General features: G+C 50.1%; 1 protein-coding gene across 2 annotated transcripts in view; it reads right to left on the minus strand.

Annotated features, from left to right (window-relative positions):
* The window catches only part of ARHGAP22 (Rho GTPase activating protein 22), a 485114-nt gene that overhangs the window by 63714 nt on the left and 398404 nt on the right, over window positions 1-22996 (minus strand). For both annotated transcript variants that reach the window (XM_078642703.1, XM_078642704.1), the window contains one exon: window positions 13278-13485. In XM_078642703.1, coding sequence (XP_078498829.1) covers window positions 13278-13485 — 208 coding nt within the window. The remainder of the gene's footprint in view (window positions 1-13277; window positions 13486-22996) is intronic.

Below are 22996 nucleotides of genomic sequence, written 5' to 3' on the forward strand. Positions count from 1 at the left end.
AGTGTGAAAATGGGTAATAAAAAGACACAATCGCCCAGAATTACTATGAGGTGTGAATGCTTTCAACAGGGTTAACATTTTTGTGAAGGTAAAATAAACTGGTTATGGTGGATTTGCAACTTATGAATAAACGTAAACAGAGGGTGTAGAGGTAGGCATTCACACACAAGTCTACAATTTTTGAAAGATTTAGATGTGCATGCTTTGGGTTTTTTATGAAACCCATAAATGCCACAATCAATTTAAACTGTAAACCTAGAAGCAGAGCTACGACCTTTAGCATAGCTATGAATGTTCGCAGTTAAAGAACCCAATGATTAATGGGGGTATAAACCTGGGTTTCTCGACATCCTTGGGCTAAAGATGAAAGTAAGTCTGCCTTGGAGATGTAAAAAAAAGAAGACAACAGATGACCCTTCTATGCAGAGTCTTTAAAGACAGGGGTAATGGAGCCACATCAAGGGACTATTGCTGATAACAAAAGTCTCCAGATTAATTTACAACCTTCAGCGGCACCTTCTCTCTCTTTATCTCTCCATTGTTATGTGCAGCTGCACCTTTATTTTTCGTAAGCTATGGTTTCTCTTTAGAAAGAAATCAAAAGGAGCAGAGTGGAAGTGACAACTTGGAACCAAACTGATGCCAAAAAAAGGAGTGAAGGGAAGCGGTCTATAATGGTTGTGAATGAAATGTGTTGATGATGTCTGTTAAAAAACACTTAAAGGGGTCTGGACTACTTTTCCATGCTGCACATGAATGTATCTTGCATTAAGGATCATTAGAAATTGCTCCAGAAGCGCAGTAATTCTCTCATTAACCTTGGATCCTGGCCATCTATCTTACCCTAACTATGCATCCATCTATCCACGAATGAGGGTTTGTTTCTTTCTTATCTACCCACGGAGTTTTTTGCATGGGGGCTTAATGTGGTTTATTTAAGCATTAGCCTGGATTTAGACATCTTTCTGTGCTAACAGATAACCAGTACTGCAAATATACATTTTCTTAGTACTTTATACACCTTAAGCTTCAGTTATTACTTGGCTTCTTAGGTAACAATGTAACCTGTGCTCCACCCTAAAGGGGTGACTTATGAGAGATTTCAGAGTGTGTGAGCGTATTTTCCACATGCAAGCCTACTCGGATATGCAAGCCTTCCCTCGTCACCGGATCTACCACTCTACTCAAGAGCTCGCTCCTATAGCTATGAGTCCAGCCCCTTATGTATAGACGACACTTAAAGCTCAGGACATTTTACCGCATTATACTATATCTGAGGCTTAGGGTGAGCCTCTCTTATCACAGGGATCTTTCCCCTCTACGCCAGGGTCACAGATTTTTAATTTAGAGTCCTACCCTTTCAGATCAGGACCCCATCCTTTTAGTGCAAGAGCACAATGTTGAGTTGAAACTGCAGTGGGATTTTTCTTCATTTACAGTCAGGAGGCGAAATCACTGGCCAGGTCATGTTGCTAGAAATTCCCCTAAGCTTGTAGTTTGCAATCGCTGACACTTTACCCATTTCAGGCGCAGAAAAGACTTTTCCCATTTAGGTCATCATTGCAAGTGGACAAGTAAAAATTTGCAGTAATTACACACTCGGTATAACTGATTCCGGGCAGTATTATCTTAAGAGCCATTACTAGTGAAAACTGTGGAAAAGGAAGCAATCACATAGAAATTGGTGTTATTGCACGAATTTCTGCCTGAAATTCCCAAATCCTTGCCTTTTTTACGGGTACATGTTCCACAAGATTTGCACCAGTGGATTTGCCAGAAGTATCTCTTGTGGTATTATCAAAAGTGGTACCACTGCAGGACTCATGATTCTGAATTGGGAGGAAACAAAGAGTTTCTTCCCAAAATGGAATCAAGAGGCCACTCATATTGAGCAACTTCTTGTTTTTGCGTCATTTGGTAAGCACAGGTGATAAGTTCCCAATCTCGCATTTTTTCTATGGCTAAGTTTACCAGAGCACTTCAACTCCAAGACCTTACCTACGTACATTACCTTACACTCTGTCAGGGAACATCTTACAAATACATATTGCCTCCACTGTTCCTACTGAATAGATTCAATACCTTGAAACTTCATTATACAAGACAGACAAAAACATAATTACAAACTATGTATTCAATGAAGAGGTATTAAAAAAATGAAACACTTTTCACTCATTTAGTAGGCATAAAATATTATTTTGTTTCCTAATTTTAACAATCAAGCTACATAAAGACAAATTAAGAGTTTGAAGCCTCTGTTTCACCCAGCTCTCTTTACAGGTTTTCTTTCTCTGGTGATATTTACTCCTTAAAGGAGTAACCAGGCCTACGATTCCATTAATAAAATACGTATAGATATGAGCTGTAATTAGCTTCATTTCAGTTAAGAAAAAAGAAATATATATGAAATCCACCTCAAAAACCCAATGGAGAGAATAAGTTATTCAAAAGATACTACTTGATAGTCTATTAGTGTATAGTTTAGTGCATGTGTACTACACATTCTGGGAGCACGTTCCTCTCCAACATGTTCGTGTTGGAACCGGAGGTCTCTGGTTGGCACAGGTATGCACTTGTGACATGCAGGGACCCTCACTTCCAGTCAGGGCAAGGGAACTACTCCTTCGACTAACCCCTGCTCACCCTCTAGTTAGTGTGGTGCGAGCAGACAAGGCTAATCCTCAGGGCGATAGTAAGTTAAGCATTTTATGATCACGCACAGTAAACCCCCTGACCCACCACAAATGGACACCAGTCGTATGGTTGTATCAAAAATACGTATACTTTATATAAAAGGTATATTCAAGCAGGATTATCACAAGACCATATAACGTTTAGCGATTTGAGGCCACCAGATTACAATAGGTAATTAGTCTTTACATGTTCGTTGTTCAGCAAGGTACGATGACAGGGAAATGAGAACGTTGCGGACCCTGGATCGATATGAACTCAAGACGGAGTTCAAGTGTACCTTGCTTGTGGAAGTCCGAGGCGTTTCAGGGCGGACCCGGGACGAGACAGACGGTTCACCAGAGGATCTCTCCGGCTCGGTCCCCCTCAGGTGCGAGGCGGGTGAGCGGGACTGTGGAGGGTTGCGGCGATCCGGGGTCGATGCAGCTCACGGGACAAGGCGCCGTTCAGGCCTGCAGGACGTACTACTTCTTAGCACGCCGGGTCGTACTCGTGGATATGTGAGGGGCGTCGCGTTCTCGGGCAGACGGGTGCAGCACCAGGCTTCCGGTACCACTGTACGGGGAGGCCTTTCTTGAGGTGCGGCACGAGCCTTGATATGCAGGAGGGCAAAGCGAGACAGTTGGGTACGTTACGACGTACGGACCGTCCGAGGCTATGGAATGCGCTCCGTGCAGATTCCGGCTGGAGAAGATGAGAGGCGCGCAACGCGCTCCGTTAGCAGGCGAGGTGACAGGAGAGCGGGCGGCCCGGCACTGAAGCGAAGAGCGGCTCAGGGATGAGCGGGGCTCTCTGTGGCGGGGCGACCAGGCTGCGAGCTGTCACGACCTTGGGAGGGGCGAAGGCACCCGAGTCACAACTCTGGCGAGGGAATAAGAACTAAGGCCCAACAGCAGACGGGCACAAGCAGAATAGAACCCAATGGTCCTGGGGTTCCGTTCAGGGGGCAAGCTCTCAATCAAGCCCTTGGAGATCGTTTCAGGCACAAGTCTACAAAGTCCTAGTTCAACCCAGTTTTGGAGTACTCTGTTGACAGGATGCGGCCGTCTTCTTTCAGGGCGCAGGGCAGGGACATCAGACGCTCCGCAGGAGGTGGAGCCAGCATTGTGGTGGTGGAGCACAACCCTATTCAGAGTCAAGGACTACTCCGCCCACCCATCCTGGAGTAAGCACCCTATTCACCACCTGGAGCCCCAGACTGTCCCCGGGAATCTCCCAGCCCTGTCACTCGCACAAACCCCGACAGCAGATACACATCCTGGCAGAGGCGGGCTGAAACAGTTAGGCCAGCAAAGGCTAACTTTCTAAAAGTAGCATTTGCAAACCCAGGATATTAAAATAAACCTTGCTAAAGGAAGTATTTTATTATTCTGAGTTCAGGCCTACTAAACTCTACGTGCTACCGTGTTCCCTGAGCCTGCCGGGACTATAGCGTGTAATAGTTCCGGCAGCTCATCTTGGCCTAAGAGAACAGGTAGCCCTTCAATAGTGAAGAACGAAAAGGGCGGTAATTCACTACTAGGACATGCCACTCTCTAGGCTTGTCCTACCTTACGCTTACAATGCACCCTGCCCGTAGGCCTACCATAGGGGTGACTGATATCAAGGTTAGGGAAGGTTCAGGGGCTGGCAAGTGTGGGCACTTGTGCAGTCAGCGTGAACGTACGAGACCGTACGCGGGGTCTGCAATGTTGGACCCGAGACACATCTTACGAGGCCGCTTCTGTGGGTGGCGCAACCAGCGCTGCAGGCCCACTTGCAGCATTTGTATCTACAAGCCCCAGCACTCCTCGTGCACGTTACTGGGGACTGACAGTAAACCAAATAAGCCAATCGTGAAAATCAATTACATAGACATTTTACATTGGGAGCACTTGAACTGCGGCACGGATTGGCTGTGGCGCAGTGCCCTGAGCATCGAATACCAGCAAAACATCTGAGGCACATCAGCAAAAAGTGGGAGGGAGACTCACGCCAAGGTGCCAGGTCTAACACGTGTCCCCTCCAGCTGAAACGTGAGGAGAACTACCCTTCCCCAGGGAGTTCCTCATCACTAAGGCGGAAAAACCTTGACAGACCGTCAGCATTGGTGTGGTCTATGCCAGGGCGGTGTTCCACCGTGAAGTCCATATTCTGTAGAGAAATGGACCACCTCAACAGTTTCGAGTTCTCACCCCTCATTTGCATCAACCATCTGAGGGGCCTGTGGTCTGTCTGAACTCGGAAGTGAGACCCAAACAAGTAGGGTCTTAGCTTCTTCAGGGCCCAGACCACAGCAAAAGCTTCTCTTTCGATCGCACTCCACTTCTGTTCCCATGGAAGTAATCTCCGACTGATGAAGGCCACAGGTTGATCCCAGCCCTCCTCAGTCGTCTGTGAAAGGACAGCCCCTATCCCATGCTCTGAAGCGTCTGTCTGCACCAAGAACTCTTTGGAGAAATCAGGAGCCAGGAGCACGGGTGCCGTGCACATGGCCGTCTTCAGGGTGTCGAATGCTACCTGACAGGCGTCAGTCCAGATCACTTTCCGGGGCTGCTTCTTCGAAGTCAGCTCTGTCAAGGGGGCAACGATGGTGCCGTATCCCTTGACGAACCTCCTGTAGTACCCGGTGAGTCCGAGAAAGGCCCTCACCTCCGTTTGGGTCTTGGGGGGTTCCCAAGCCAGGATGGTCTCAATTTTGGGTTGAAGGGGCGCCACCTGGCCGCTCCCAACTTGGTGTCCCAAATACACCACCGAACCCTGCCCGATCTGGCACTTGCTTGCCTTGATCGTGAGGCCTGCCTTGCGCAGCACCGCCAACACTTCCCACAGGTGTCTCAAGTATTCTTCCCACGTACCGCTGAACAGTGCGATGTCGTCCAGGTAGGCGTCACTGAACGCGTCCAGTCCAACCAACACCTGGTTGACCAACCTCTGGAAGGTGGCAGGGGCGTTTTTCATCCCGAATGGCATGACCTGGAATTGGTAGTGCCCATCTGGGGTTGAAAACGCTGACCTCTCTTTGGCCCCGTCAGTTAAGGCGATCTGCCAGTACCCAGACGTTAAGTCAAACGTACTGAGGTACCGTGCAGCCCCTAACCGATCGATAAGCTCATCAGCTCTGGGGATGGGGTGCGCGTCAGTCTTCGAGACCAAATTGAGTCCTCGATAGTCCACACATAACCGGAGTTCGGTGTGGCTCCCGGCGTCGCAGCCTTCGGGACCAAAACCACTGGGCTGGCCCAAGGACTGCTGGAGGACTCAATTACACCAAGAGCAAACATCTTCGAGACTTCCTCCTTGATGCAGGCTCGTACCCGGTCAGTCACGCGGTAAGCCTTGTGCTTTACCGGCAAACTGTCTCCCGTGTCCACATCATGGACGCACCAATCTGTGACATCCGGAACCAGGGAGAACAAGTCAGAGAATTGCCCTAGCAGCTCGCGGCAATCACTCTGCTGCTCAGGGGTCAGGGAGGGTGAGAGGTTAACTCCATACACTGACCCGTCTCGCTCAGAGGCCACCAAGAGGTCCGGAAGAGGCTCGGCCTCCTCCTCCATTCTGTCATCGGTTGCCAACAGCATGCCCACTTCGGACCTCTCCAAGTGGGGCTTAAGGTGGTTAACATGTAGGACCCTCAAAGGGTTCCTGGTAGTTTGCAAGTTCACCAGGTAGGTGACAGGACTCCTGCGCTCCACAACCTCAAATGGACCCGTCCACTTATCCTGAAGTGCACAGGGCTCCACTGGGGCCAAGACCCACACCTTTTGTCCAGGTTGAAGCTCCACCAGAGTGGCATTCTGGTCGTACCACCGCTTCATCTCTTCCTGGCTGGCTTCCAGGTTTGCCTCAGCAAGTTGCCTGAATTGCCTGGTCTGGTTTCGGAAGGCCAGCATGTAACTGTATACATTCTGGGGAGGTTTCCTGGGAGATTGCTCCCAGCCTTCCCTAACCAGACTCAGATGTCCTCGGACCGGGTGACCGTACAGAAGCTCGAAGGGACTGAACCCGAGCGACTTCTGCGGCACCTCTCGGTACGCAAACAGTAGGCATGGTAAGAGGACGTCCCACTTACGCCTCATTGGTCCTTCTAGGCCCATGATCATGCCTTTCAAGGTTCGGTTGAATCTTTCAACCAACCTATTTCCTTGGGGGTGGTAAGGGGTGGTGAACTTGTACGTTACACCACACTCTTGCCAAAGGGACTTTATATATTTCGATATGAAATTGGTGCCCCTGTCAGACACCACCTCTAGAGGGAATCCTACTCGTGAGAAAATTCCCATCAGTGCTCGTCCTACCACGGGGGCCGTCACTGTCCTCAGAGGGATGGCTTCAGGGTACCGGGTGGCATGGTCCACCAAGACCAGGATGAACCTGTTGCCCATGGCTGTCTTGGGGTCCAGAGGCCCCACAATGTCAATTCCCACTCGCTGGAATGGGGTACTGACGACGGGGAATGGTTGGAGGGGAGCCTTGTTCTTCCCTCCGCACTTCCCACTTCCCACTTGCCTGGCAAGTTGGGCAGGTCCTACAGTGAGCATCTGAGCTCCTGTGCATTTGGGGCCAATAAAAGTGGGTGACAAGCCTGTCATAGGTCTTGTCCATCCCCAAATGTCCTGCTAAAGGCACATCGTGAGCCAAACCCAGTAGGAAGGCTCTGCAATTCAGGGGTACCACCAGCGCACGGGCTGACCCAGGTTCAGCAGCCTTAGGCTCTGAATACAGGAGATCGTTCTCCCAGTAGACCAAGTGCTTTCCGGACTGAACACCATTGGCCTGGTCTGCAGCCTGCTGCCGCATACCCACGAGAGAAGGGCATTCTTTCTGCTCCTTGCAGAACTCCTCCCTGGAGGGGCCTCCTTCTTGCTGCCAATGGGTCAGCTCAGGCAGGTCTCCCAGTTCGGCGATCTGTTCCCCGGTAGGCTCCAGGGCATCCCCCTCGAGGTCTGCTTCCTCCTGGGCCGTGGGAACTTCGGGGGCCGGCTGTCCGCGCCTCCTGTGCCCTCTCGCCAAGGCCGGTTCCTGGGCCTCTCCTTCAGGCTCCAGGACTTCTTCAACACCCCTACTGGCTGCCATGGACCGCGTGGTCACGCACGCCCAGTCGGGTAGACCCACCATCCGCAGATGAGTCATTTTCTCCACCTTTCCCCAAGGTGAGTTCTTCAAATCGTTCCCTAGCAGACAATCTACAGGCATGGAGGTCCTCACAGCGACTTGCAGAGTACCAGAGACCCCCCCCCCACTCAAAGGGAACCTGAGCCATCGGACACTGGCTCTCAGAATTGTCAGCATTGACAACCCTACAGTAGGCGTGCGGTACCACCTGCTCTTGAGACACCAGGTGCTGCCTCACTGCAGTCAAACTGGCTCCTGTATCTCGAAGAGCCTCCGCCTTCTTACCGTTGATGGTCACTACCTGCCCATATTTCTTAGTGTTACTGGGTAGGTAGTTCTCGGGGACCATCTCACTGTCTCCTAGCGAGACTAGGGTCATCTGTATGGGATCCCCACCCATTTGGACGGCTACTTCCTCCCCAAAATGAACACTAGCTATTTGCCGTGTTGGAGCACCAGTGGGTGCGGGTTTTGCGAACAAGCGACACTTAGGTTAAGAGGCAACGTGACCCAGGTCGCCACACCTAAAGCAGGTGATGGGCCCTCTTTGAACAGGTTTACCTGTCGGGGCCCCGGTCGGTATCGGGGGTGGAGGAGGCTGAGAACCTTTCCCTTGGTTCCCTTGGGTATTACTTTGGGGGCCTTTGTGGAACCCTTTCTGTTTTCCCTTGTCCCCCCCACTCTTTTACTGGGGACCCTGCCCACCTTTGGCTGAGTCTCCCACTGGACCCTTGTGGACCCTGGTGCTGAGCCAGCTGTCCGCTTCCTCGGGTTGGACAGCTTGCTATCGATCAGGTGCTGGTGTAACTCAGGAAAACAATTAAGCGACAAGTGCTCCCATGCCATTAAATCAAGCAGCCCTTGGAAATCATTTATCTTACTGCCCTTCACCCAACCATCCAGCGCTCTGCAGAAAAAGGTCACATACTCCACATACGTACCCCCTTGAATCTTCACACAATTCCTAAACCGCTGTCGGTACATTTCAGGGGTTAACCCAAATCGATTCATCAGGGCATCTTTCATGTGCTGGTAGGAGTTGGACTCTTCAGAGGAAAGATCTAGCAGGGTATCCCGCCCCTCGGTCAGGAACCGTCCCCACAACCCCGCTCCCCAATCTCGCTCAGGGACCCGGTGGGAGGACATGGCTACCTCGTAGGCCCGAAACCACTGCCCTATGTCATCCCCCTTAAAATACTCCTTAACCACATCCTTCGGTACGTAGACCCTTGACTCTACCTGGGCTGGCGTTGTGCTGCCACCAGGAGCTGCGTCCAAGCTCTTTGCTTTCAGCTCCAATTCTTTAATGCATATTTCATGCTCTAGCTGGAGTTTCTTCTCTGCCATCGCCATCTGTCCTTTCAATCTGGCCATTTTCACTTCATGCGCTCTGGTTGCGGCCCTGTCCGCCAGCTCTTCTGACGACGGGCCTCCGTGCACCTTGACAAGGCTATCTGGTGGATCCACTACCACCTGATTTTCTGGCTCTCTCGACTCTTTCCAGGCTCTCAGTGCCTTGATGGTCTGGATTTTGTTTTTGCACCCGGCGTGGGCGACTCGGAACTTTACGCAGAGGGCTTTCAATTGCTCGGCTTTGCAATTTTCAAGCCCTTCCCAGTCAACATCATCGAGTCCAGAGATGACAGAGGGTGCTCTCACGGGGAGTGAACCAGGCATGGTTTGGAGATTGGAGATCTCTCGACAAGAAAGTAAATCTGTGGCCTTGTTATAGGTTTGCTCTCACTACGTGGTGATCAGTAATTCACTGTACACAAATCATAAATGCAAATCCGATATCCTCACCGCTGCCGCCAATGTTGGAACCGGAGATCTCTGATTGGCACAGGTATGCACTTGTGACAAGCAGGGACCCTCACTTCCAGTCAGGGCAAGGGAACTACTCCTTCGAATAACCCCTGCTCACCCTCTAGGTAGTGTGGCGCCAGCAGACAAGGCTTATCCTCAGGGCGATTAAGCATTTTATGATCACGCACAGTAAACCCCCTGACCCACCACAAATGGACACCAGTCGTATGGTTGTATCAAAAATACGTATACTTTATATAAAAGGTATATTCAAGCAGGATTATCACAAGACCATATAACGTTTAGCGATTTGAGGCCACCAGATTACAATAGGCAATTAGTCTTTAAATGTTTGTTGTTCAGCAAGGTACGATGACAGGGAAATAAGAACATTGCGGACCCTGGATCCGATATGAACTCAAGACGGAGTTCAAGTGTACCTTGCTTGTGGAAGTCCGAGGCGTTTCAGGCGCGGCTACTGGTGAGGGCGGACCCGGGACGAGGCCGACGGTTCTCCAGAGGATCTCTCCGGATTGGTCCCCCTCGAGGTGCGAGGAGGGGGAGCAGGACTGTGGAGGGTTCCGGCGATCCGGGGTCGATGCAGCTCACGGGGCGAGGCGCCGTACAGGCCTGCGGGACGTACTACTTCTTAGCACGCCGGGTCGTACTCGTGGATCTGTGAGGGGCGTTGCGTTCTCGGGCAGACGGGTGCAGCACCAGGCTTCCGGTACCACTGTAGGGGAGGCCTTTCTTGAGGTGCGGCACGAGCCTTGGTATGCAGGAGGGCAAAGCGAGACAGGTACGTTACGACGTATGGACCGTCCGAGGCTATGGAATGCGCTCCGTGCAGATTCCGGCTGGAGAAGATGAGAGCCACGCAACGCGCTCCGTTAGCAGGCGAGGTGACAGGAGAGCGGGCGGCCCGGCACTGAAGCGAAGAGCGGCTCAGGGATGAGCGGGGCTCTCTGTGGCGGGGCGACCCGGCTCCGAGCTGTCACGACCTTGGGAGGGGCGAAGGCACCCGAGTCACAACTCTGGCAAGGGAATAAGAACTAAGGCTCAACAGCAGACGGGCACAAGCAGAATAGAACCCAATGGTCCTGGGGTTCCGTTCAGGGGGCAAGCTCTCGATCAAGCCCTTGGAGAGCGTTTCAGGCACAAGTCTACAAAGTCCTCTCCGTTCTCAGCAAGGCACCACTGCAGGCCAGTCTTACAGGATACAGACTGGTTTCCGTCCTTCAGCTTCTCTTGGTCCTTCTAGTCAGGCAGAGGTTTGTCATGGTCAAAACGGGATCTGATTTGTAAGGAGCAGAGCTCCTATATTTATACTGCGTTTCTTTTGTCTTTGCAGGCCAGGGGGCCTGAGCCTAGTTCAACCCGGTTTTGGAGTACTCTGTTGACAGGACGCGGCCGTCTTCTTTCAGGGCGCAGGGCAGGGACATCAGACGCTCCGCAGGAGGTAGAGCCAGCATTGTGGTGGTGGAGCACAACCCTATTCAGAGTCCAGGACTACTCCGCCCACCCATCCTGGAGTAAGCACCCTATTCACCACCTGGAGCCCCAGACTGTCCCCGGGAATCTCCCAGCCCTGTCACTCACACAAACCCCGACAACAGATATACATCCTGGCAGAGGCGGGCTGAAACAGTTAGGCCAGCTAAGGCTAACTTTCTAAATGTAGCACTTGCAAACCCAGGATATTAAAATAAACCTTGCTAAAGGAAGTATTTTATTATTCTGAGTTCACGCATACTAAACTCGACGTGCTACCGTGTTCCCTGAGCCTGCCGGGACTATAGCGTGTAATAGTTCCGGCAGCTCATCTTGGCCTAAGAGAACAGGTAGCCCTTCAATAGTGAAGAACGATAAGGGCGGTAATTCACTACTAGGACATGCCACTCTCTAGACTTGTCCTACCTTACGCTTACAATGCACCCTGCCTGTAGGCCTACCATAGGGGTGACTGATATGAAGGTTAGGGAAGGTTCAGGGGCTGGCAAGTGTGGGCACTTGCGCAGTCAGTGTGACAGTACGAGACCGTACGCGGGGTCTGCAATGGCGGACCAGAGACACATCTTACGAGGCCGCTTCTGTGGGTGGCGCAACCAGCGCTGCAGGCCCACTAGCAGCATTTGTATCTACAAGCCCCGGCACTCCTCGTGCACGTTACTGGGGACTGACAGTAAACCAAAGAAGCCGATTGTGGAAATCACTTACATACACATTTTACATTGGGAGCACTTGCACTGCGGCACGGATTGGCTGTGGCGCAGTGCCCTGAGCATCGAATACCAGCAAAACATCTGAGGCCCTTCAGCAAAAAGTGGGAGGGAGACTCACGCCAAGGTTCCAGGTCTAACAGTTCGGTAACTCATCTTTGCTCCAGTCCATGGGTAAGCTGCACACTCTCTGGCATGATACATTCAATATTTACTTTCCAGTATACCCTCATTTCAGCCAGCAGAGCACCTTAGGGATCTCTCCCATGACAAGCTTGAGAGATGACCAGGTAACGCTCATAATGATGAGCGCCCCAGAAGCTACAGGTATGAAGGCTTAGCTGCATTACGACTGGTGCTCCACACCACCACATCTACTCTCATTACTTCCAGTTCCTAAACTCTTCTACCTCGAACTCCACACATTCCCTTTACCTGGGAAGCAGCCCCAACATCCCAATGGTCTCTTCACAGACACAGGAGTCTTCAACTCTCCTTGACTTTGGAACATTCTGCACAACAGCACATATATGAAAACCTGTCTTAGAGATAAAAAAACAATGAAACCCCTGAAACAATTTAACTACCTATCACTAAACAGAGTCTAAAAACCACTAAAAACTTTTGCTGAGCATCCTTTTCAGGCTACATGACACTGGCAACACAGTGAATTGCACCAGCATTACTCCTGTTAATGGACTCTCCTGCGAACATCTGAGATGTTGTATCATAGGCGCTACACCACAAAGATCTACCCCATTGGATTAGAGTATCACCACTTTATATCAGGATCCAACACCCTGAAGTGTGGTACCACCCAACATCTCATCATTAATACGGCTTACAACACAATCTTATCTCCAGCTGGTTCAGCATTCAACTTACAACAGTAGCAAACACATTACTTCAGGATGTTTTATTTCAATGCGGATGACTCCTCTCTCTCAATGACATTAAAAATGATCTTCTGTGGTGCAATGATGCATCAACGCGTGACTGCCGGCCAAGTGATGAACCTCGATTATTCTCCATGCTATAGCAAACACCATTCTCTATCATGAGCTAGGGAAGAAACCACAGGCGCTTCATTAGCCACCCAGGCTTTCGTGGGCAAACGAAGGCCCAGGAAGGTCGGTAAGGGCAGCTCTGATACTCTGCATTAGGCATGGCGTTGATACTCAGAAAAGGAGGACAATCCAAGGCTTGGAAAACTCAGCTCCAGTTTCTGGACTCCACTTAAGCAAATAGGACTATCAAGATGGCCCCAGGGTTCTAACGCGCCACGGCCTATCCTCAAAGACAAAACTAGATGTGCGGCTAGTTTTGACACAACCGTAAACCCAAGATGAGGAATGAAAAACGGTGCCTCTGTTCGGTAATCCGAAGACTGAAATTTACAGCAATTGTCATGTGTAAAAGAAAAGCGAGTTCATGGCTCTGCTCCTTGCACGAACAACCACAGACCTGTCGAAGACTGGCTTCTCCCCACGGTCAAACGTGTCTTGTAGGTCTTTCACCAGGTTGGTCTGTCCTGGCATCCGAAACAGGCCCTCCTCTGACAGGCCGTGCTCACAGATAAAATCCACGCACTGCTCCACCAGCAGAGGGGCGAGCCGAGGCCCGAACTTCCTCTCGTACCGCACCGTGTCTTCAAGACGCTGCCCAAAGATGCCTGAGGATAAAAAAATACACAAGAGACTTGGACACGTTCCATTTATAGCCAATATATTAAACAGTGTGCATAGTTTCACATAAATATTATAGGCCTCATTTATGAGAAATGACGCATCGCTGCGTGAAAGCAGCGATGCGTCACTTCTCAGTTCGCAGTCCTTGCGACATTCCTGATGCGTCATATTTAATGTATGACGCATCAGGTCGCAAGGAGTTACAGATACGTCAGTATTTCTGACGTATCTGTAAGCGCAAAAGTGACGCATTGCTGGAGTGTGTCACAAAAGTGACGCAACTCCAGCAATGCTTCCTTTCACATGGGGCAAGCCCCATGTGAAAGGGCCTGCGTCAGTCTTACGCATGCTGTGAGGCAGGCGCAAGATTGTGACGCAACTGTGTCCTAAAAGTGACACAGTGAAATCTCATAGATTTCACTGCGTCACTTCTACGACCCTTCCTTGCGTCAATACGCCCCCTTGCATACATTATACCTGGTGCAGGTATAATGTGGCGCAGGGGTTTACAAAGTGACGCATCTACCTAGATGCGTCACTTTGTAAATATGGCGCAACAAGGGGCATTTTTTACGCCACTGGTGCGTCACAAAAAGTGACGCACCGGCGGCGTAAAAGTGACGCACAGCCTCATAAATGAGGCCCTATGTATTCCCGTTTTATTTCAATCAAAAAATCCTCAACAAGGTTCAGATAAAAAGGTACCCCTCCAGTTGCTTGCGCATACAAGTGTGCCTAAAACTACACAATCAGATTACTTAATATAGTACACCATTTTTAAAACATAGAAAACCCTGTCATCAATAGGGTGGGTACAGCATAAATACTCAACATGTGACGATCTTTAAAGTCCACGTGGAATAAGGGGAAGCAAGTGAGAGTGCGGCATCAGTCAGATGTCACAAGCTCTATACACTTATAATCCATGTTATCCGATTTTGGTAAAGCACATGTTTTCCTAATGGCTTTTGGTTCCAAACATGTCACTCTAGATATGGACCATGCCTATTACATGCTCCACTTCAACAGTAGATCAGTAGTAGATAAAATCAAGATGTTCTGTTTTGTTTGTGTACACTGATCTCTGGTTGAGCTCTGCTGAAGACAGCAATCATTAGTAACAGAGACCCTTGTATGTGTGCATATAGAACAACGCCTGCCCCAAGGTTATAAGGAGCCTACCTGTTCATAGCAGTCCTGATACTGCGGTGAGAAGCAGGGCACCGGAAGGGTACTGTGACATGAGGACAACAGACACTCCCCTGTCACTATACAGAGGCTGTCGGCATCCAGCAATACAGCTCCAGAGATGCAGGTTCTCTTTAAAGGGAGTGAGACTGAGTGTTTCCAGCTTTTAATGAAGAGAAAATTGGATCCAGAGACTTCAGCTGAAACTGATGGAATCCACGTGCTCCACTTTTGCTGAAGGAGAAGTGGGTCTAGCTATTAGTGGGGGGCTAAGAAGGAAACAGGATTCACAGCAGCACGCCTCATCAAAGGGGAATTGGACCCAGAGGCTCCAGCATTAGTGGCTGAGAGCACGGGATCCCTGTGCTTAGAGCCGGAGCAAGGACCCTCTGCTTCAGTTCGAGGCCTGTTGACACATCAAGCAGAAGCAATGCTCCGCTGGTACAGCTAGACCCACTGATAACAGAGCTCAGCCTGACTAACCACTGATGCCCAGATGCCAAGCCTGACCCTTACAATAAACAAAGTCTTTAATACCAGAGCAAGTCAAACTCCAGAGCAAGGCCCACAGTTCAGAGCAAAGTTTCACTGTGACAAGAAGGTCAAATTGTAGTGCAAGGCTTCACTGGCTGGATTAGAAAGAGAGGAAGGGAGGCGGTCTGTCTGCCAGAGCACGGCAAAGCAAGGTGTCACTGTCAGAGCAAGGACTCCACTACTCACCAAAAAGAAGGACATCAATACTGTCACTACTAGAGAAAGAATCTTTAGGCCACTGCATGAGCAAGGCATGGATGGACTCCGCTCCGGAGCAAGGCACCAAGGATGGACTCTCCGCTGCGGGGCAAGGCATGGATGGATTCCGCTCTGGGGCAAGGCATGGATTGACTCCGTTACGGGGCAAGGCATGGATGGACTCCGCTCCGGGGAAAGGCACCAATGATGGACTCCGCTATGGGGCCAGGCACCGATGATGGACTCCGCTACGGGGCCAGGCACCGATGATGGACTCCGCTACGGGGCCAGGCACCGATGATGGACTCCGCTACGGGGCCAGGCACCGATGATGGACTCCGCTACGGGGCCAGGCACCGATGATGGACTCCGCTACGGGGCCAGGCACCGATGATGGACTCCGCTACGGGGCCAGGCACCGATGATGGACTCCGCTACGGGGCCAGGCACCGATGATGGACTCCGCTACGGGGCCAGGCACCGATGATGGACTCCGCTACGGGGCCAGGCACCGATGATGGACTCTGCTCCGGGGCAAGGCACCAATGGACTCCGCTGCAGGGCAAGGCACCGATGGACTCTGCTCCTGGGCAAGGCATCGATGGACTCTGCTCCAGGGCAAGGCATCGATGGACTCTGCTCCAGGGCAAGGCATCGATGGACTCTGCTCCAGGGCAAGGCATCGATGGACTCTGCTCCAGGGCAAGGCATCGATGGACTCTGCTCCAGGGCAAGGCATCGATGGACTCTGCTCCAGGGCAAGGCATCGATGGACTCTGCTCCAGGGCAAGGCATCGATGGACTCTGCTCCAGGGCAAGGCATGGATGGATTCCGCTCTGGGGCAAGGCATGGATTGACTCCGTTACGGGGCAAGGCATGGATGGACTCCGCTCCAGGGCAAGGCATTGATGGACTCCGCTCCAGGGCAAGGCATCGATGGACTCCGCTCCAGGGCAAGGCATCGATGGACTCCGCTCCAGGGCAAGGCATCGATGGACTCCGCTCCAGGGCAAATGCAAAAACAACAGTTGATGGACAGAATGCAGAACAATGTCCTACATTCACCCCAGTACAGAGATCTGGGCCTAAATCCATCGTTTTTTTGCTCACCACACCACCCCAATTCAGACATGGCCATATGCAAATCAGCCTTGACCCTGTGTCTCATGGGAACAGTACAGCCCAAATTGCCAAGCCATGTCTTCCTTGGACCGGAATCAAGCATCCTAGGACCGGTTTCTGGCTATCAGCCGTCTTCAGCCAGGATAGCTTGACTCCAGTGGTGTGGAGAGCACGGGACTCACGTCTGAGCATACCTGTCACACTCGGGGTGACAAATGCAAAAACAACAGTTGATGGACTGTTATTTTTGCATTTGTCACCCTGAGTGGGATGGGTATGCTCAGACGTGAGTCCCATGCTCTCCACACCACTGGAGTCAAGCTATCCTGGCTGAAGACGGCTGATAGCCAGAAACCGGTCCTAGGATGCTTGATTCTGGTCCAGGAAAGACATGGCTTGGCAGTTCGGGCTAGACTGTTCCCATGAGGCACAGGGTCAAGGCGGATTTGCATATGGCCATGTCTGAACTGGGGTGGTGTGGAGTGCAAAAAAACGATGGATTTAGGCCCAGATCTCTGTACTGGGGTGAATTTATGACATTGGTCTACATTCTGTCCATCAACTGTTATTTTTGCATTTGTTACCCCGAGTGGGATGGGTATGCTCAGACGTGAGTCCCATGCTCTCCACACCACCGGAGTCAAGCTATCCTGGCTGAAGACGGCGGATACCCAGTAACCGGTCCTAGGATGCTTGATTCAGGTCCAGGAAAGACATGGCTTGACAGTTCGGGCTGGACTTTTCCCATGAGGCACAGGGTCAAGGCTGATTTGCATATGGCCATGTCTGAACTGGGGTGGTGTGGAGTGCAAAAAAACGATGGATTTAGGCCCAGATCTCTGTACTGGGGTGAATGTATGACATTGTTCTACATTCTGTCCATCAACTGTTATTTTTGCATCCGCTCCAGGGCAAGGCATCGATGGACTCTGCTCCAGGGCAAGGCATCGATGGACTCCGCTCCAGGGCAAGGCATCGATGGACTCCGCTCCAGGGCAAGGCATCGATGGACTCCGCTCCAGGGCAAGGCATCGATGGACTCTGCTCCAGGGCAAGGCATCGATGGACTCCGTTCCAATGCAAGGCAGAAATGGTCTCTGAGCCAACTCACTCCCTGCATTTGGCCAAAGTACCAGACTAAAGTATTGTTACTGGAGCATCACTGAGTATGTTATGATCTTGTTACACAGTGCTACAAGGTTTCAAGGCTAAGAAAAGTTTTGCAATCAGTTTGCAAGGCACATCAAGCCTTTTCTGCAATATGGACCATACCTTCACTGTGTCCAGCAAGGCATCCCATTCACAGCAAAGTCTTGATACTGGCAGAGCTAAAAGCATAGTAGGAGACCAGAGCAGACAAGGCTTGTATGGTAGGATTTCGTACCATCTGCAAACAATCAACCTTTACTTACCAGCCCTCCTTCAGTGTCACATAGGAGGGCATCGGAGACTTTTCTGCAACCCTTGATGGAGAAATATCGAATGGTTTCTCTAAAGTCTACATATCCCGTTGGGTGCGCCACTGGGAACAGGTTTTACAGGTCATTCTCTTTATGAGTGGATAATGAGAACTGAAGAGTGGATTTTTATGAGACGTTTTATATTCTACAATAGAGCAGGGAATAAAGGATAAGTAGGGACCTGGTTATCTTATTAAAAGAGAACAGGAATGTTATTGACATTGATGGAGTAGATCAACCAAAAGAAAGGTAAAATGTGAAAGAAATAATTCAGAAAATGTGATCCATAATAGCTCAGTTTCTGCAGGGATGGGGCCTCAGTTTGAGAGCGACCCACTGGAGCCCCAAATATGTTTGTGAAACTAGAAGCAGGGATCCTCTGGTGTCTATCCAGAGGACTTCGCTCCAGTGGCCAGGGATGGATCGCCTGGTGTCTCTCCATAGGACTTCGCTCCAGTGGCCAGGGATGGATTGCATGGTATCTCCCCAGAGGAATCCACTCCAGTGGCCAGGGATGGATTGCCTGCTGTCTCTCCAGAGGACTCGGCTCCGGTAGCCAGTGACGGATCGCCCTGTGTCTCTACAGAGGACTCCGCTCTAGTGGCTAGTGATCGATCCCACTCATGGTTAAGGGGATTATGTACTTGGAAATCACAAATGGGCATAGTAGTGCAGATATGAAAAGTGGGTCTTGTGGGAAGTGATGGAAAGTAGGAGTACCAACAGACATCACATTCTATGAAGAGGCTGACTCAACTCTGCAAAGACAAGGAACAAACCAATAATGACTTCCTTGCATTTCCCTTAAGACTATCAACTTACTGCATTTCTCATTACACCACTGATTAGCCTAACACTAGCTCGGCCGGACGAAAGTTTACTCAGTGACATGCACTGTGCCCAGATCAGTAGTAGCAAATGACAAGCATGACTGAGGATGCAGTGGGCCCCTCACAACTCTGTGTGCAGGGTAACTCTGCACTGGCTATACTAAAGAGCCCCTGGAAAATGTGACAGAGTCAACAATTTTGGGTGACCTAGAACATTATGTTTTTTCCACCAAAGGTTTAAAGTAGCTCCTCAGGTGTGTGTCTATAGAGCAATTTAGTTATGAGGCCAAAGCCGCACAGACCTCTTTGTGTTAGCAGTTAAAAGAGACGGACTGGACTACAGGGAAATCGGACATTGCCATAGCGGCTGATCCCCTTAACCTCCGACTCATTAACTCCCGCTCTCAACATCCATCTTTCCCCACTTTTGAACCTTACACCCCAACTCACCTCCTATCCCCCCAACTCTCCCTGCCCTCCACCACCAATTCCACCACCAATTCCACCCCCACCTGTTTCCATCGATCCACCCAACCTTCCGTGCTCTGCATTACTCTCGCTGGAAAATAAGCTAGGTTGCCTTATCACCTCCATCTCCCAGCTTACAGCTGCAATTTCACTTCTAGGCTATAAGATTTCCACCTTTCCGTGCACCCCCTCCCCTTCCCAACTTCCCACGAGTTGCACCTCGCCCCCTCATCTCAATTTAGCCAAGCTCAATCAGGCTGCAAACTTTGTTAACTCGCACAAGTCTTCGAACGCCGCCCTTCCTCAACCTGCATACCCTAGCAACCCTACTATCTACACTCTTCCAACCATCTCCTCTTTCAGAACCAAGCATACACCTAAACCCTCCCGAGCACCCCCACATAAGCACAACATCCCAAACACCCTTCAGAGCCCAAGTGCCCCTGTCACCAAAACCGTCCTGACAGAGCTGCGCTGTCTGCTCCACAACTGCAGATCTGCAGTAAAACACAAACTTGAAATCTCAGATACCATCACCCACCACAATATTGACATGCTCTTCCTCACAGAGACCTGGTTCAAAGATACCTCGCATTCTATGTTTGATCTCCTATTACCTACAGGCTATTCTATACTTAGGAATGACAGAACTGACACGGGGGAGGTGTTGCAGTCATCTTTAGAAACACCCTTCAACTTAAGGCCTCTCCTATCAGCTCCTTCCACACCTTTGAATGCCTTTCTTTTGAGCTACAAGTGCACCACCTTTCACCCTCTAGATTCCATGTCATTTACCGCCTCCCTCGTGGTGGCCCTTTGTTTTTGGAGGAACTCACTGACTTCATCAGTGACCAGTACTCGCAAAGTGACAATCAGACCTTCGTGGGTGACTTTAATCTCCATTGGGGCTCACCGCAAGACTCCTCCGCAAACTCCCTGGCCACCTTCCTCTCTGTCAACGATCTCATCCAACACTGCACAGAATCAACACACTCTAAGGGCTCAATCCTGGACCTTGTTATTTCTAAAGCAGGCATGCTTTCCATCACTACCCCTATTCACGTAGACTGGTCTGACCACCTTCTCATCCCATTCTCTATTCAACTATCACACGCTATAACACTTGGCCAACCCAAGAGGGCTATCTCCTGGTTCCGTGATGTTCAAAATATTGATGTCGGTCCCCTCTGTGAATCAGCTTTGTTATCACTTCCAAGGCTAGATCTGAACCTAGATGTTGACGATCTCACCTCCCAATGCCTCACAGTTCTTGCAGATGAAATCAACAATGTCGCTCCACTCAAAAGCAAAAGGATAAGGCCCACCCCCTCAGCACCTTGGTTCAACAAATCCCTCTATGAAGAAAGGAAGCAGCTAAGATTCCTGGAGAAACAATGGAGGCAAGTGCCCTCCATCGATAACTTGTCCACGTTTCGCTCCGCAAGGTCCAAGTGCCACAAACACATCTTCCTTGGGAAAGCAGCGCACTTCAAAACCCTCCTTGACTCAGCCAAAAATAGACCCAAAAAACTATTTGATCTCATCAAGAGTCCTGACTGCTCTCCCCTGCCTCCAAGCTGGAGGATTCTGCAAAGAGTGCAGCGGATTTCGCTATATTCTTCGATGAAAAAGTGAAATCACTTGTGGATCAGGTCGCTCATCCTACCCCTCCAGAGGAGTGCAAATCCTTAGCCATTTGGCAAAACTTCGATCCCATTTCTGAAGATGCCCTCCTCAAGTGCATCTGCGAAACAAAGCCCTCCAACCATCATCTGGACCCCATCCCCAGTGCCATTGACATTTATACCCTTTCCCTCTCCTACTGGACCACTCTGGTCAACCTCTCCCTTTATCAAGGCTCCCTTCCTGTCTCCTTCAAAACTGGGCAGGTCACCCCGCTTCTTAAAAAACCAACTGCTGATGCGTCTGACCTCAACAACTTCCGCCCCATCACTAACTTACCCTTTCTTGCGAAGATTACAGAAAGATGTGTAGCGAAACAACTCTCTTGTCATATCAAGGACAATGATCTTCTTGACAATTTCCAGTCTGGCTTCCTTCAAAACTGCAGCACTGAAACAGCCCTACTGCAAGTGGTTGATGACGCGCTGAGGATCCTCGACTCGGGGGGGTCCTGTCTTCTAATTCTCCTTGACCTTTCTGCAGCCTTTGACACTGTCAATCACAACACCCTCCTCAACATTCTTAAACAGAGAATGGGCACTGTGCTTAAATAGTTTTCCTCCTTCCTCTCTGATAGATCACAAATGATCAAAATAGCGAACAGTCTCTCATCTCCTGTGGCGGTAGGTCAAGGTGTTCCTCAAGGCTCTATACTTGCACCCACATTGTTCAACCTCTATTTAGAACCACTAGGAAATCTCCTAAGTAAATCCGGGATCCACTATCATCTCTATGTTGACGACACTCAAATCTACCTCAAGGTTGCCTCCACTCACGATCTCTCTATCCTAAGCTCTACTCTCGACTCCATTCATAACTGGATGTTTACTCATCAACTGATTCTGAATCCCTCCAAAACCGAATTCCTCCTCTTCTCCTCTTCAATCTCTCCTCCCCCGGTGCAATCATGGATGAATCAGTTGAATCTACTGAACACTAATCCCATCATTGCCGACAGCGCAAAATCCCTGGGTGTCACTCTCGACAAAAAACTCAATCTAACCCCTCACATCAATTCCATTGCAAAGTCTGCTCGATACCATCAGCGCCTTCTTTGGGGAATCAGTCGCTTCTTCCCGGAGCAGGACCTTATAACCCTGGTGCAATCGCTGGTCCTCTCCAGACTTGACTACTGCAATTCTCTTCGTACTGGCCTCCCCAAATCCCACCTGTCCCCCCTTAAATCTGTTTTACATTCAGCAGCTTGTTTCATTTATGGGGCCAAAAGAAGCGACCACATCACACCGATGTTATCCACCCTCTGCTGGCTTCCAATCGAGGCTAGAGCTATCTACAAGACTGCTTGTATCACCCACAAAGCCTTGCACTCCTCCTCTCCTTGCTACCTGGCGAATAAACTGAAACTCTCTGGAGGCTCTAGACCATCACGTAATGCGGAAAATCTTCTGCTTGAACCTCCCACTTTCAAGAAGGAAAGAACGATGGCACAATCCTTTTCAGGCAACGCGGTGAAAATCTGGAACTCCCTTCCGCCGCAGCTCCGGACCACCACCTCCTCCCAGGCCTTCAAAACTAACCTCAAAGTTCTCCTCCTTCAAAGACACTTCCAAATGTAATCCATGGCCTCTCTATTAGCTGAAGGAAGCCCTTCCATTATAGAAAAATCTACTGTACATGACTATGGAAGTGTCCTCCCAGTGTGTTCTTGCGGTTTGAGAGTTGGCCATTTATTGCGGTATTATCTTTCTACCTGTGTTTGGTACTCGTGTGTAACATGCACCCGTCACTTTCTCTTGTAACACACTGTTTTCTACCTCTCACATTTGCTTATTTTCGATACCTGCACAAGTGCCACCATGGCCTACGTAACGTTTGTTTCCTCCTGTAATGCACCGTTTTGCTACCTCTTGTATTTTGTTGGTTCACGATTGTCACTTTTGTAATGCACCGTTTTGCTACCTCTTGTATTTTGTTGGTTAACGATTGTCACTTTTGTAATGCACCGTTTGCTACCTTTTGTCTTTTGTTGGTTCACGATTGTCACTTTTGT

The sequence above is a fragment of the Lissotriton helveticus genome, chromosome 5_1, assembly GCF_964261635.1.
Source record: "Lissotriton helveticus chromosome 5_1, aLisHel1.1, whole genome shotgun sequence".
In the NCBI taxonomy this organism is placed as follows: Eukaryota; Metazoa; Chordata; class Amphibia; order Caudata; family Salamandridae; genus Lissotriton; species Lissotriton helveticus.